Source organism: Neocloeon triangulifer, unplaced genomic scaffold (assembly GCF_031216515.1).
Source record: "Neocloeon triangulifer isolate White Clay Creek 2 clone unplaced genomic scaffold, ASM3121651v1 ptg000014l, whole genome shotgun sequence".
Classification (NCBI taxonomy): Eukaryota; Metazoa; Arthropoda; class Insecta; order Ephemeroptera; family Baetidae; genus Neocloeon; species Neocloeon triangulifer.
This window is the reverse complement of record NW_026775556.1, coordinates 17,493,703-17,509,204: the sequence shown is the minus strand read 5'-3', so window position 1 is coordinate 17,509,204 and position 15,502 is coordinate 17,493,703. Positions and strand designations below refer to the sequence as shown.

Below are 15,502 nucleotides of genomic sequence, written 5' to 3'. Positions count from 1 at the left end.
AAGAGTTAATTAGTTTGTTTCCAGAATAATCATCTGCGTTTCGGTGGCATTTGTGGCGTTTGGTACCACCTACGATCTCACGCATTCCATCAAAGACGGACGGAAAAACACTAAGTGGAAACGTATGTATTATAATATATTTTTATTTATATAAAAATGCACAGCATAGTAAAATTAATTAGTAGAAATGTATTTTATCCTAATAAATTTAATTTCTTTTAATATTATGTTATACATAATTATTTCTTCTTTAGTTAATTTAATTATTTTACTTTATAATTTATTCAATTTGCTGAAATTATAAATAGCTTTTTATAAACTATTCAACTTTTGTTATTAAAGTCACATGCCATCATGGCGATCCTCAAGATTTTTGCCTTATCGGAGATTGCATCGCTCCAACCAAGTGTGTTTAAATTTTATGAGTAATTATGATTTTACCAAATTCATGGACGCGGATATTCATGAAAACATACGTACTCATCATTTTCAAATTTTCATAATTACGAAAAATGTATATATACATTACATTATTATACAAGGTTTCCAAGAAGAATAATTAATTAAGTAGTTCATTATTATCATCATCATCATTTTATCCAAAGGAAAATAATGATCATAAATTTCATATTAAATTTTGTAGTAAATATTGAAAGATGTAGACAAGAAATGGAACTATCTGAAAGTCTCCTGCATTATTAATCGAGCTCCACGCCAAGCCTCCTATTCTATTCCCTTTTTTTGCTGACAGATTTTTTTTGCAATTCTTTTTATTTCTTTCCCGTTTCCTTTTTTCTCCGAATTGCACGTCAGCCGGGCGGAAGTTTTGGCGTCGCTCTTCCGACCGTCTCGCGGCGCAAATCCGCAGCAAGCGTGATTAATCTTTGATTCTTCTGCTTTTGCAGCGTCGCGCGGCGAGCAGGTCGTGCTGTGCTTCTCAGTGTATCGCAATCTCAAGCGGCTGGTGAGCACCGAGGCTGACGAGCACCACTTGAAGTGCATGCACGGCATCAAGCTCTACTCAATGGCGTGCGTCATGCTCGGCCACCGGCTCATGTTTTCCCTCGGCAGCCCCATCCACAACCCCGAATTCATCGAAGGGGTCAGTTTGCAATTGTAAAAAAAATCAATGCAAATTTTAAAACCGTACACGAGTTGATCTAAATATAGAATTAGCTCATTAAAAAAATAGAATATCTGATATTTAAATATTAAATAATTATCAGAATGTTAATCGAATGATTTTTTTACAAAGTCTGGTAAATTGAATTATTTTTTTTTTCACTTATTAAGTTTATCACAATTTGCACCTAAAGTTTCATTTGAGATTACTTGATTGAACTTGATATTAAAATCCCTCTACTCTATTGAATTTGAATTACAAAAATGACACTTTCTTAAAAGGCTTTACCAGCATTCATATGAGACACAGTTTGCAGTTTTTATGATGATTTTTTTATAGTACTACGAGCGGCTGGACACGATGATTTTGCTCAACGGGTTCATCATAGTGGACACGTTTTTCACGATCAGCGGCTTTCTGGTCTGCTTCCTCCTCTTGACCGCGTACAGCAAGAACGTCAAGGTGCCCATCCCAGTGCTCTACATTCATAGATACATCAGGCAAGTATCTTTGCATTATTTGTGCCGTGAAATCGCCGCAAAAGTATGTTCCTCGTTTATTTGGGAGGAAAATGCAAGTCGATAATTGATAACTTAAAGTTTTAAATTTAACTGCAACTTGAAATTTTGAAGAAAAAAAATGTAGTTAATTAAAAAAAAAGTAATTTAAATAGAAGCGTTAATATATAATGGCAGGATTATTAATTAGATTACAGAAAAATATTATTTGAAAATATATTTCGCAAGGTCTTGTACCAAAATTTACGCCAAATTCTTTACTATAATATAATTATACAATGTTTAAATTGTTGTATGTTTGAAACACAAATACTTAAGAAATTAGATCAAATGTGTCCAATTCAAAAGCAGATACAAAAGAAAAATCGACTGTATTGAATACTTTTGTTCAAATTATTAATTATATATTTTTCTACACGTCTCTCAGGATATCGTTTAATTTTCCTATTATTCGCGGCTATTCAGATTGTAAGAATTCAGATTTCAACAATTGAAACAGAATCATTACGATTGAAATAAATCAGGACAAATCCAATCAATGTGCCATTAGAATAAGCTTTTCGAATTCTAAGTCATTTTTTTTTTTAATCGCAAGTAAGTTCTAATCATCAAAACTTCTTGTTAGTTCCACCCCCTGTCAATGCCCTTTGGATGCACCTGTTTAGCAAGTCGGCGTGCATCGTCCATTAACAGAAGTTGCGTCTGGCCAATCAGTGGCCGGCTGCACTGGGGCGAATTTGCATTTCGCAAGCCAAAGGGGTTGCGGCGGGCAAGGCTCTCTCTTGCGTGTGTGTGCATTTGTATATTAATGGAAGCAAACGGCTCATGTGTGTTTGTGTTTGTCGGACAGATTAACGCCGGTGTACGCGGTGGTGGTTTGCGTGTACGCCTGTCTGCTGCAGCACCTCGGCTCGGGGCCCATTTGGAGCGCCAAGGTGGGCCGCGAGGTGACCCGATGCGCCGACAACTGGTGGGCCAATCTTTTGTACATCAACAACTACGTCAACACCGACGCCATGGTGAGTTACCGACATTGAGCCAGATGCGTTTAATTGCACCCGGCCGCAGCGTTCGATTATTCATCCACCTGCATGCGCTAACCGCTTTCATTAATTTGCCATGCGTCAAAAATCGTCAGGCCAAGTGAACCATGATTAATTTCCTTTAAATATTTCTGATATTTATGACTGTTTTTCTAAACTTAAAAGCATTAAATTAATTTCCAATGATTTCCCAATATTTATTTATTATAATTAATTAATCTGGCTAAATCAAAAAGTCACTTCCATGTTCTCATTCTCTTTTAAGTCAAATAATAAAAAAACCGCACTTGGAAATTACTCATTAAAATATGATTTAAAAATTTCTATAACAAAAAAATTTCATGTCCGATGTGATAAAAATTTCAATTTTGAGACACTCGAATTTTATAAATACGATTGACTTTTCTTTGAAATTTTACGACTATTTACTATTTTATATTTTTCATCGCAAGGTAGAAAATAAATTGTAATTGATTAAATTGGGGGAGAAATTATTTTAAAACTTCATCAAATGCCCGACAGTTGTTAATTGTTTTATTCAAATTGCAAATAAAACTTATTTTAAGTAAATGTTGACCAATGTTTATGACATATATTTTGCGGTAAAATTAGTCTGTAAAAAAACTGGTAAGGTTAGCAACCTGCACGACGCTGATGCCAATCAAATTGCATAGCTTTTCTGTATCAATTTAGCAGACCGGTCAAAACAGCATTTTTTTTCTTAATCAATTGAATTTTGAAATATTTTTATAATATATTTAGTTTTAAAAGGATCTCAAATTCAGTTTTAGAATCAAATTAAGTTAAAACAAACCTTAAAAAAAATCGTGTCTGTTGTCAGTTTCTAAATTAAATTTACAAATAAAAAGTTTCAAATTTGCCAACCTTGTCTTCTAAAATTTCTAGGAAAAAAAAGTTTGCGGAGAGAAACACGATTCTGTGATGGAATAACTTGGTTTTGTTATCTATTAACGGTTTGTGGACCTTTTCCTAAGAAAGTTTTTTTCAATTTTCTGGTCTCATTGCACTGACAATGAATGTCAATTTAGTCTTGAAGCTTTTCAAAAGGATGCATTTGATTTATTGAAAAATTGAGTTAGAATTTTTGTTTTAACTTCTCACTTTTAACTGTGATTAATTTCAGATGAAAATTATCATTGTGCCGCAAACCAATTTCCTGCTCAAATACATCTGGAAGTTGAAAACTCTCGAATTTAAAATTTGTTTTAAGTTGGAAAGAAACTCCTTCCATCGTAACGCACGGGCACACAAAGCAAAATTCGGGTCACGTGAGAGGTCTGCTCTCTTTGCCGACCGCCGGTTTCTCCATACATTTCTCAGTCAGAAACCCAATTAACGCTGCGCCTGAATAGCCACTCGTCCGCAGCCTGGCCGACGGACGTGCGTCGCAGATTGCCTACCTTCCCGGCCTTTCGATAATAATTTTTCGCACATCTCCATATTCTACAGAGAATGCATCTCCGTGTTTTGCTTTCAGTGCATGTTCCAGTCGTGGTACTTGTCCTGCGACATGCACCTGTTCGTGATTTCCGTACCGATCGTCGCGTTGCTGTGGAAGCGACCCACGCTCGGAAAGGCCGTCCTCACCATGGCCATCGTCACCTCAATCCTGGTGCCGTTCGCAGTCACGCTTTTGCAGGAACTGGACGCCCTCTTGCTGCTTTATATGAAGTGAGCCAATTTTCATTTTTTCCGCAGCTTATTCATACAAATTAAAAAACAGAACATGATGATTTTTAAAAATTTTATAATGATTGCTTTGTATTATTTTTAGTTTTAGAAAATCTCGAGTCAATTTAGTTAATTCTCATTTGAGAATATTTATTTTACAAACGTGAAATTGATTCCGCTTTTAACTTAAACCATCAAAATTAATTCAAAAGTTAGTATTTCATTCAGTTTGATTGAACTGGGTAAATTGTCCCATATCTTTTTTTTAATTGTAATTAAGATAAGAATGAAAAGATAATAAAATAGAGTCAGTTAAATTTTCTGCTTGAGTATTATCTAGTTAAATTCTGAATCACAATCATTTAAAATTCCATCGCTTAAAAGAGAAGAGTAGATTTCACGCAGCAATAATTAACCAAAAGAATTACTGGAAAAACGGCACATCTAATAAATATAGTGATCATCCCCTTGGGCTTCACATTGATTACAATGAGGAAAGTAAATTAATAATTATATTGTATTTTCCCTGATTATCAGAATGTATTCAAAATATAAATATAACAAGTGGAAAAATCCGTTTGAATATTGAAATTTTCTAACTAACTTAAAAATTGATCCAAATGTTGCTATCGACGGGATAAATACAAAATAAAATGACAAAAACTTCGTATTATTGTCATATTTACGATTAGAAAAATAAATTTAAGAAAATCTAATAATGGAAATAAAAATTAAAAACAGTTAAATTGAACTTTATTATTATTAAATAGAAATAACAAAAGAAATATAAAAAACATTTTTTTAAATTCATATTTAAGATTAAAAAATAAATTTTATATAAAAATTACAAATGCAAAATAAAGCGGTCGTTGTTCAAGATGAATAACGATCGTTCCTCTCGATGCGTCGCTGAATCAATTTCAAGCGTGTTGACGCAGAAGGGTGTCGTTGGCGCCCGGTCGAATTCCTCCAGCCACCCTGCCAGAGTCGTTAGCATGCGTCGCGTCCCTTATAATGCATAATAGAGGGTGTAATTTTGAGTGATTGACACGCGTCTTCTTTCTGAGAAGGTCGCTCGCGTCATCACATCTTTCCGCTTTTGCGCCCGTGTAAACATATCACTCACTTTCAGTCTCTCATTCAATCTCTTATCTCTGCGGCTCATAATTAATGGACGCTGCACCCTTTCACCCTTTCTCGCCCTCTCTTTATCAGAGGTCCCGGATTTCTTCAAAACAGCCACGCATTCAGTGTTCAGTTCAGCAGTTCCTCTTTGCCGGCGGCGGCGGAAAAGCGGCGGCCTCTTATTTTTCCATGCGCGGATGTGTATTTCATTGGTAATTAATGAGCGCCCATTTATCTTTCCGCTTGATTAAAACATCGCCTGGAGAGCTTCCGAAGAAAAAGAGTTTTCTCACAAAGGAGCAGAAACGCACCTGCTTTATTCACCGTGAAAACTAATAGCGGAATATAGTAGTTCGGAAAATAAGCTTCTTATCTTCACAAAAAAAAAAAAAAATATTTTTCATTAAACGGATGAGCACGATTTATCTCATTAAAAAAGTTACGCAGACAACTTTAGTTACAATCAACGTGATCTCTGCTACACTCTATTATAAAATATATTTCTTTCAATTTTTTCATGTTAGCTAAATTTTTCTAACCATTTATTGCCGGATATATTTTCATGGCCAAAGTATGTCAGATAAATTTTGTTACCAAAATTTGAGTGCCCGGGGTATCTTTTTGTGGTATTGACCTGGAGCGCTACGCTTGATAATATTTATCCTTAAATTCAAAAGGACATATGACAATTGAATAATACGTACTCAAAAATACGTTGAGCAATTCAATCTTGTCCTAACAAGGGTTCCTCTCTTAAAATTTAATTTTCATTTGATCATCTAAATAAATATAATCTATTCTTTGATGTGAAAGTGGATAATGAACTGAGTTGAATCATGAACAAAAAAATATCTAAGTGCTTTTGAATTGCTCAAGGTAATTATTAATTTTTTTACCAATGAAGCTAATCAGGATTACCTTCCCTCTGGGAAAAAATTCATTGGGTGGCAAAAACCACCTGTGATGAAACGGCTTAAAAACTACAATTAAGCTGTGCCATTTTTTCTGGTCTCCTATTCAAGATCAGTCCGGTGATGTCATATGTTTATATTTTAATTTGTAAAACTAAATATAAACTATTGTGGCTCTTCAATTCAAAGATATTTTGTTTTAAGGAGAGGCTTTTGAAAAAAAAACGATTAATTGTGATGGCAATTTTACTCTACATATTATAATCATTGGATTTTTTTAAATCAGTTCCAAGGAGACAAAGTAGGAAAAATGGAATTTATTGATGGAACTGAATTTTTGAAATTTAGCATACTTTCTGATCGTAATTTTGTAGACTGATTTATTCTCAAAAATTGGTCAGAACAAAATAGATAAAAAAAAATACAAATCACGTTCATATCCCCCCAATTAATATGTAAAAAATAAAATCAATAGGTCAGGTGACTTTGATCTTGTCGGAAAAGGTTGAGAGGTTTTTTAACAAAATATAAGTGTATAAGTTTCCTGGACGAATTTTTTTTTAAATGCTTGTGGTTTCTTAGTTCCGATGCAGAATGTTTTTTTTATGCTGTTCAAGAGATCAATTTATGTTATGTACAGCTTTTTTGGCATCTAATGATATCCAGTCACTCATATATAGTTAAAATGAACCATATCCAACAATAAACGGTCAAAATGAGGATTTAGCTCTTTTGCTTTTTATCTCCTCTGGCACTTGGCATCTTTTCTACCTGACCGGCTATGGATTGAGCTCCATTGAAAGGAGCGCAGTTGAAATCATGAACAAAAAACTTTTCCTCTAAGAGCTTTTGAGCCGCTCAATGTCACTCTAGCTAGAGAAGGAGGTAATTATATTTTTTGCCCAAATTATTTCGTGATTTAGCAAATCAGGGCTCTTCCCTGGGGGGAAAAATTCATTAGGTGGTGAAAAGCCAGGTGGGCCTCTAATGAAACGCTGTCTAAAAACTACAATTAAATTGTGCAAAATTTGTTTATCTCAATGTCAACATCGGTGATGTAATTTGCGTATATTTTCATTCAAGAATAAAAATATTCAATATTGTGGTTCTTCGCAATTCAGATATATTTTTCTGCTGTGGTGCCAAAATGAAAAGACATTCATGTTTAAAATAAATTTAAGTGTAGATCAATGTTTGAATAACCCAGTTTTCAGAATAGAAAAAGTAACGTTAATGCTTTCGATTGTTTCTTTTTTTTCGGGAAAATGGTAAATTAAAATTTTAATCAACTATTTTAATCTTATTGATATTTCTTGTTGCAGATATTTTTGCGTGAAATTGTTTTGTGTTTACCAGAATCCTGAGATTATTATTACTATAATTTCTTTTAATAGCTTTTATTATTTTTTATAATATAATCGAAATAATTAAAAACTTTCAGTGTGAGTGTTTTTTTGAATGCTTTTTTTAATCTCTATTAATAATTCTTGCGTGAAACAGTAATTTAAAGCTTTTTTTTTAAGATTTAGAAAAATAAATATCTGAAAACTCTCTTTGAATTGTTAAAAATTACTTGCGTTCTTCACCCATCACAATTCAATTGTTTTCACCGCAAACTTCCCGTAATCAAATTTAGTAAACAACCTGTCTGATTGAATTTTAACAAAGTTTGGAGGAGTGATTATTCGCCTGGTTTCGTGTTCGCAGCACGCTGGAGGACCCGATTTCGAACCAAACGTTCCGCATGATGTACGCGCCCACGCACACCCGCGGCAGCCCTTACTTCATCGGCATGGCGTTCGGGTACCTCACCTTCCTCGCCAAGCACCAGAAATTCAAAGTTTCGCAGGTAATTTAAACTGTATTATTCCGCTTGAATGCGAACTCGGGAGAAGCGCGGATTTCGACTACACAAGGTAGAGAGAGATCGAAAGCAAAAGTATATATGCACGTGAATTTTCGGTCGATCGCCGGAATTGAGACTCTGCGTTCCTTTTGTGTGTCGAAATGACGACAAAGGACAAATAAGATTAGGGTGAATTTTGATACGGGTACTTTTTCTAATCAATTTTGGATTGGGATTTATATGAGCTACCGCCAATTCATTAATCCAAATTAAATAGAAATTTTGATAATTAAGTTTTACAGCTTTCATAGATTTAATTATTAAATTACTTAATTAGAAAGAAGAGAAAATATTTATTACAAAACTTTGATTTTGAACAATAACATTTAAAAAAAACGTGGCTTTATATATAGACGAAGTGGACGAACAAAAAATAATAAAAATTAACTTCAAATCTTACTTTCTATTTCCTATGATAGATGTAGTGAATCTCTTGCTCTTTTAATTTTGACAGATTTCCCCTATTTCTTTTTCCAATAATTTGAAAAATTTTGTACTATTTTTTTTACTATCCATTTACTATATTATAAATTTTCTTACATAAGCTATCAAAACTAAACTTGGCTACTTGAAATTATTAACCTCCGATTAAAAAAAAAATGATAAAAATATTACTTACACTTTGAGCGGAAATTCCGACGAAGATATGCAAGGCGCAAAAGAGCCAGCAGAAGAGGTGGGTTGCCATCGTCGCGACTCGACCAGAACTACAACACGAAATTGTATCTGGCAAATATTAACCTCTCCCGCATCGGTGCGAGATGTTGTTGCGAGTATATAGGAAACCCCCAACAAACTCGCTTTATAGGTGTGCCATATAAATTGTTACCAGACGAACGCGGAGAATGGAAGAAAGACCGATTATTAATGTGCCGAGAACGAGAAAGGGTATTAAAGAGGCGGCCAAGATGAACAGATTCCAATGTGAACTCTCGGATTCGCTGAATCGCACTTGCATTAAAATAAGTACAATTAATCGAGTGACAACAGGTTTCAAACCGCATTTTTAACTTTACCGTGAATTTAACTTCAGAAAAAAAAACATCTGAGGTATTGCAAGTCTGATTTTTATTCCCATTATATTTTTTTTTCGTGATTTAATTTTCAATATAATTAAATCATAAAATAATTTTGAAATTTGAATACCTTATTTCTCGTAATTTGGGTAATTAATTTGTATGTTTTAAACAAACCTAAAATAAGTCTCAATTTTTTAATTGAGAATTAATTTAATTCAAGAATACTAAACAAATTCTGATTTCACCTCTAAGTACAAGATATTGCTAAGAATAACCCAACACGATTAAGGTAGATGTCATAATTGAAAATGAAAGGGGAAGAACAGCATGTTACAGCATTGCACTGTACAATGTGATGTGGGCATGCCTGACATATGTGAATTTCATTATCACTTCATTTATTTGTCACTTTCGCTAGCGGCTACTTTCTCGAAAAAAATTCCCTAACCTTAATCAAAAAGAGCAAACTCGTCAAAACCTTATGAGTTCGATGAGCCACATTATTTAAAACTCAAGCAAATTTGAGTTTGTTCTTGTGAAACAAAAGCCTCACTGAGTTTTTTTCACCAACTTATAAAGTAAATTTGAAACTGTTGTTGTTAAATGCAAAACGTTTTAAAATAAAAAATTTTCAGTAAAATTGTCCTAACAAATTAAGAAATAATTAACAGCAAATTTATCACTTTTTTTTAAAGATTTACTTGTTAAATGTCAAGAATAATTTTCTGCCCTTCCGTATGACACGCAATATTACATAAACTCAGTAATGTATTTTCAAACAGATATCCACTCACAATCACACTTAAGTCAAGGTTGTAAATATTAAGTATGTTTGCTGCGTCCCTGCTAATAAGCTCCTGAGTAAATTTGCATGACTGTTTACCAATGTAACTAATATGTATATAAACATCTCAGGGCTTCAGCGTGACATATAGTTTAAAAAATTTAACTCTTCATATTATTAAATCAGTATTGCATCCATTTTCAATAACATGGTATTTTTTAATGAGAGTTAATCAAACATCGGTCTTTTTTTTGTTTGGCACTGAAAAGTATGATGCGTTATTTCTTCAGAATGTACTTGTACTTGTGACCTTTAAAAAAATGTACATTCTGGTACACTGACCCAAGGATATTGACTAATGTTAATGTAGGTGCAAAAACTCTCAGACTGGGCCGCGATTATATAGAATTTCACACATACTAAAAATTCACGAATACATGAAACACGAACATTTCAGAATTGGGACAGAGAAACATTATCATCTAATTCATATCTCAACTCACGTAAAAAATCAGGCAAAAATTGTGTCTGAAAAATTTCTAAAGTTTTGGAAAATATGAATTTTTAGAGGCTTTTTCCGTAGAGACCAACCATAGGCTAGGTGTGAGTATTCACAATGAATTGGCATTGCATTCAATGAAATCAGAAGTCTTTCCAATTATAATTATTAAAAATTTAAGTTCATCAACTAAAGTTATGTAAATTATACCGTTGCAATGAGGTTGGAAAAATAATTATTAGGGACGGCTTGACTTTAAAACTTACATTTGTTTTGAAATGCATTGGTATCACTTTTTACAACGTACCGCAAAGTTACCTCAAAGTGGAAGCAAAAACTTTCATTTTATTTTTTAATTATTCAACACTTAATTTAATAAGTAAATCGGGTTTAGCGCTAAATATCCGGCGCTCTCGTTCATCTTCCCCAAAAGTTCTCCACTCGCGTTGAGAAACAATGACATTTGCTAAAATTTATATTTCTATTAGTGAAAAATTTAACGGTCACCTTACAGATACGTATTAAATACCTCAACTGACAACGAATTGGAGAGGAAAAACTGATTTTATTATCCTAAATATTTAAAAAAAAATCCAGAGAAAAGCTTATTACTTTATGACGTGTTGATTTTTCTTTCCTTTCTTGATAAAAAATTACCAAAAACGGGTAAAAAATTTGATCTAAATTTTTAAATATCCGTTCCAACCTTGTTTAAAATTTTTGAAATGATAAAGAAGTAACATCTCTTTTATTTTTGCTTATTTAGCGCACCCGACGCATCTGCTGGTGGAGTTTGTCGGCATTGCCTGCCGCCTCGATGTTGTCTGCTTGGATATTCTACCTGCCAGGGCGCGAATACATCGCGCTTGAGGCGGCTGTCTACGGGGCCTTGCACAGGGTCGGCTGGAGTCTGGGCATCAGTTGGATTGTGTTCGCCGTCTGCACGGGCGGCAAAGGTAACCGGATTCTTACTCACTCTCGGGCGAACATAATTTGTTCATAAATACAAATCTTGGAAGACTCGGTCTCTATAGTCAAGGTCAAGTTAGGGCCAGATAAAATTAATCTGAACTGTCAAGAGCCCACAAGTGGGTTTTTTTCGCGTAGGCGCCTTATTGTTTTGATATAAATTAGGCGGTATATTTGTTTCTAAAAATACGCTCCGAATGAGGATTCGGCCCAGGCGCATTAAATATTCTAGGCAATTTTCCTTGTATTCAGAAGAATAAATTCAATTCAAACATGTTGACCTTCAAAGCGGAGGAAACAAAGAAGAATATTGGTTGACGAGTTAAAAGCGAAAGTGTGAACAAACAAATATTATATTTATCAAATATATTAAGAAAAATAAAATATAAATTGAATTTGAAGAGTTTTATAAATAAATTTCAATTCTCAAACTGAGATGGGAAACCAATTTTTAAAGGAGACAAAAAAATAAAGTCATTATAATTTAAAATATTTTAAAATTATTCTAGAAAAAAAAATCTTTCAACCCTTCATCATATAACAATTTTGATGCTATTTTTTTAATGCATCAAATTTCAGTTCGATTAAATTTTTTCTTAGTTAGTTGATTTTGTGGTTTTCTTGTTTTTCCTCGCTTCTTCTTTTTATACTTTTGTCAGTATTTTATATGAATAAAAAAATTGGCCGGTCCAACAAAAGTCTATCGATCACTGGAGATCATTATTTTATTAAAATTATTTGGCGGCTCCATTTCACGTTTATAAGTTGTGATCAATCAAGTTCAACATGTTATGATTTTTGTTGATTTCCGCAGGTGTGGTGAATCTCATGCTGAGCATGAAGCCCGTGATTGCCCTGAGCAGACTCACCTACTGCGCCTTCCTCTGCCACGGCGCCCTCCAACTTTACTCCGTCGCCACCATTCGAGTTCCCGTCTACATGAGCATTTTTTCTCTGGTTGGAAATAGTTTAACTAGCACAAATATTCGCAAAAATTTAATAAATTAACTTTTACGTAATATTGAATTTCGCACTGTGCTCTTCATGATTAAAACCGCAGAGTCGCGCTTCAATATGTTTTTTCTATTTTGTTGGTTGGCTTCGCGCGCGCTCCCCATCTCGCAGCAACTTTATGCTGCATCAGTAGTAAAATTTTATGGAGCAGAATGAGAGCAAAAGTTTTTTCTCCCTACACTCTTTTTAATGCACTCTTGTCGTTAAAAGAGTGTTTCTATCTGCCAGAAAAGAATATTTATCCTTTACTTTCTTACTTTCCATCAGCTGTGGATGACGATGGGTGACATTCTGATGGCCTTTTTCGGCGGCGCCCTCCTCTCCCTGCTTTTCGAGTCGCCATTCCTCGCCCTCGAAAAAATCCTCCTCAGGAAGAAGATCAAAGGTGATGATCTTTTGTTACATAAAATTTATTACAATTATCCGACAATCGTTTTGGCCCTTGCTGAGCCCATTTTGCAAAAAAATATTGATTTGTTGTGCGCTGCTTTTTTAATAAAAAATATTACAAATTTTTTTATTCCCAGAAACCATTGGCAAAGCGAGTGCCGAGTTGCCAGAATGTGACTCTTTAAACCAACCTATCACTGTTCTTCACCAGGATGAAACCCACCAAGCAAAGATCAATCACGGTTTGCAAGAAGAACCAATTGAAATTTACAGAAAAACGGAATGACAAATTTTTAATATTTTCCTATTTAAATTTTACATACATTATTACTTTTTTGGAAACAATTCAAGTATCTTTAAAAATATAATTAAAATTAAGCCACGACAAATAATTTGAGCAGGTGTGAAAACCATTGTCATAATAGTCTTTGAAAATTATCATCTCAAGTTAATTTCGAAAGCTTAATGTCAAATGGAATAAGGACACACATATTACTTGGTACATTTTAAATTTCCTTTTTCAGAACCTTGAATAAATTACTTTCTTGCTATTGCCAACTTTCAAATTTTAAAATATTTTACATTTAGAAACTTGAATTGATAAATTGTATGTCATATTCATTATAACCAGAGTGCATTTGTGGACTGCATTGTGTTTAAGTCTTTGCTTTTGTGATCTTCTTAAAAATCAAAACAATTTCAAACGCTTGAATTTACACTCTAAGGATATCCTTTAAAATTGTATGTGTGACCCACCATATAATTTAAATAAGTAATATAAATGCAAAAGTTTGTGTTGCCATTAGATAAAAAACTGAATGATAATTTTGATGCTTTATTGGAATTAGTGAAAGATTTTAATTGCGGAACCAAAACTTTTCCAGAAGACTTTACTAATCTCTTAGGCTGCACTAAATTTTGTAAACATTCTATATATTATGTGTCTATTTTTATACAATTTTATATCTTTCTCTCTTCAACTTACCGATGGGATAGTATTGAAGACAATTTTGTAAATAAAGTAAATTAAGAAACAAATTGATTTAGAGTGTAATTTTTTTTTATCCTAGTTTAATTTCATTGTCAGGCAAAACAAAAATACTGGAAATTTTTTTCATCAGTCTTCAAGGTGCATCACTTAATTTTCACTATCCCCAATTCTGTGGTTGAAAATTTTCAAAATCCCTGACGTGCACAGGTTGCAGAGATGGAGGCAAATTTTGGTGCATGCTGATTGACGGTGGCGGGGCCCAGACCACCCTGTTCACATTGTCCTCCGACCCGGAAGTGCAGGGCAGTTTGTGCTGCTCAAGAGCGGTTGATCGTTTTTGCAGCCAGTCGGTCAGGGATGGCTCTTCTGATTTTTTCCTTCGCTCTTCTTCAACTGCGGAAAAGTTTTCATTTAGTTACTCCCGGTTACTCCTTAAGATTTCGTTTGATTTTTAAATATGTCAAAAAAATACCCTGCTGACGGAAAAACTGCAGTTGGCCTGGGGAGTAGTGACTGAACCGACACATTGCTCCAAATTGGCAGTCACCATTGGCAAACCTCGAACACGTCCTTTTTGCACTTTCTTCTTGCAAGATTGTCGCCAAGTCTGCAATTCAGGCATAAATATTATTTAATATCACTGTTAAGAAAGGCTTCGAATTAAGTATAATTTATATGATCAAATAATGTTGATTTTTTTTCCAATTGAATGTTAAAACCAATTGATGACATCAAATTGCAATTATCAATTAATCATGGAAATGAAGAAATCGGGCTTGTCCTCGTTGTATTTATTCAAAAACAAAACGGCTAAATACAATTTTTTACAAAGAGAACAAGCCCCATTTCTTCATTTCCATTTATCATATACTCGAGTGTCAACTTCTTCCTCAGAGTTGGAGATATATATTTATTCAATTATGTGACTTCTTAAAGAAAAATTAATTAGTAATTTTAGACCAGAATTTTTTAGATATAAATCCCATTGAAAATTTACGCGTTTTCGATTTTCACAGTTTACATTTATGATAATTAATGCTGATCACACGATCCATGGAAATAAATTAATAAATTGACATTCAGTTTTTTTCAATATTATATTCTCTTTAATATACAAAATAAAGAACACATTTATATTTTATAAATAAATTAAATAATAATTAAAATTCAATTAATATAAAAATTTAAATATTGGTATTATTACTTTTTGTAAGTAAATAAAGGTAAGAGAAATATATAATTTACAATTGTATTTTAATGTTATTTAGTTTTACAAACAAAAAATTAAACTAACCTTTAAATTGGGCATGATATTCCTGCCGTGCTCTTTCATGGTGAAGAGATGATAGATGCTTTTTGATGGACACCACGTCGTTCTTGAAGGACTTTTCACAATAATCGCAATGATATCTGCGACCCATTATTTTTATTATATTTCGCAAAAATTGCAAAAGTTTTTAGGAGCGGTAGTGTTTACAACTTTTGTTGTGCTTCTTCCTCGATTTTGAACAATTTATT

General features: G+C 33.4%; 4 protein-coding genes across 4 annotated transcripts in view; 1 reads left to right on the top strand and 3 right to left on the bottom strand.

The window, feature by feature from the left end:
* Positions 1 to 9,053, bottom strand: part of LOC132199889 (nose resistant to fluoxetine protein 6-like) — a 27,959-nt gene extending 18,906 nt beyond the window's left edge. Inside the window, exon 1 of the mRNA XM_059624978.1 lies at positions 8,938 to 9,053. Coding sequence (XP_059480961.1) covers positions 8,938 to 9,006 — 69 coding nt within the window. The 5' untranslated portion in view covers positions 9,007 to 9,053. The remainder of the gene's footprint in view (positions 1 to 8,937) is intronic.
* Positions 1 to 14,019, top strand: part of LOC132199887 (nose resistant to fluoxetine protein 6-like) — a 19,687-nt gene extending 5,668 nt beyond the window's left edge. Inside the window, exons 4-13 of the mRNA XM_059624974.1 lie at positions 25 to 122; positions 906 to 1,102; positions 1,463 to 1,623; positions 2,492 to 2,660; positions 4,183 to 4,376; positions 8,120 to 8,261; positions 11,387 to 11,576; positions 12,404 to 12,546; positions 12,871 to 12,988; positions 13,131 to 14,019. Of these exons, the coding sequence (XP_059480957.1) occupies positions 25 to 122; positions 906 to 1,102; positions 1,463 to 1,623; positions 2,492 to 2,660; positions 4,183 to 4,376; positions 8,120 to 8,261; positions 11,387 to 11,576; positions 12,404 to 12,546; positions 12,871 to 12,988; positions 13,131 to 13,279 (1,561 nt within the window). The 3' untranslated portion in view covers positions 13,280 to 14,019. The remainder of the gene's footprint in view (positions 1 to 24; positions 123 to 905; positions 1,103 to 1,462; positions 1,624 to 2,491; positions 2,661 to 4,182; positions 4,377 to 8,119; positions 8,262 to 11,386; positions 11,577 to 12,403; positions 12,547 to 12,870; positions 12,989 to 13,130) is intronic.
* The window catches only part of LOC132199888 (nose resistant to fluoxetine protein 6-like), a 135,056-nt gene that overhangs the window by 35,963 nt on the left and 83,591 nt on the right, over positions 1 to 15,502 (bottom strand). The gene's annotated exons all lie outside the window — the stretch shown is intronic.
* On the bottom strand, positions 13,601 to 15,502 carry LOC132199891 (zinc finger matrin-type protein 5-like). The gene is made up of 3 exons (XM_059624980.1): positions 15,279 to 15,502; positions 14,457 to 14,591; positions 13,601 to 14,377 (listed from the first exon to the last, which is right to left on the bottom strand). The coding sequence occupies exons 1-3, from the start codon at positions 15,403 to 15,405 to the stop codon at positions 14,142 to 14,144; spliced, it is 498 nt and encodes a 165-aa protein (XP_059480963.1). The 5' UTR covers positions 15,406 to 15,502; the 3' UTR covers positions 13,601 to 14,141.

Coding starts and splice junctions, on each gene's coding strand:
- LOC132199891 (XM_059624980.1), bottom strand. CDS start 15,405: ATGGGTCGCAGATATCATTGCGATTATTGTGAAAAGTCCTTCAAGAAC. Junction 14,592..15,278: donor ATATCATGCCCAATTTAAAG/GTTAGTTTAATT, acceptor CCTGAATTGCAG/ACTTGGCGACAATCTTGCAA. Junction 14,378..14,456: donor GCAGTTTTTCCGTCAGCAGG/GTATTTTTTTGA, acceptor ACTTTTCCGCAG/TTGAAGAAGAGCGAAGGAAA.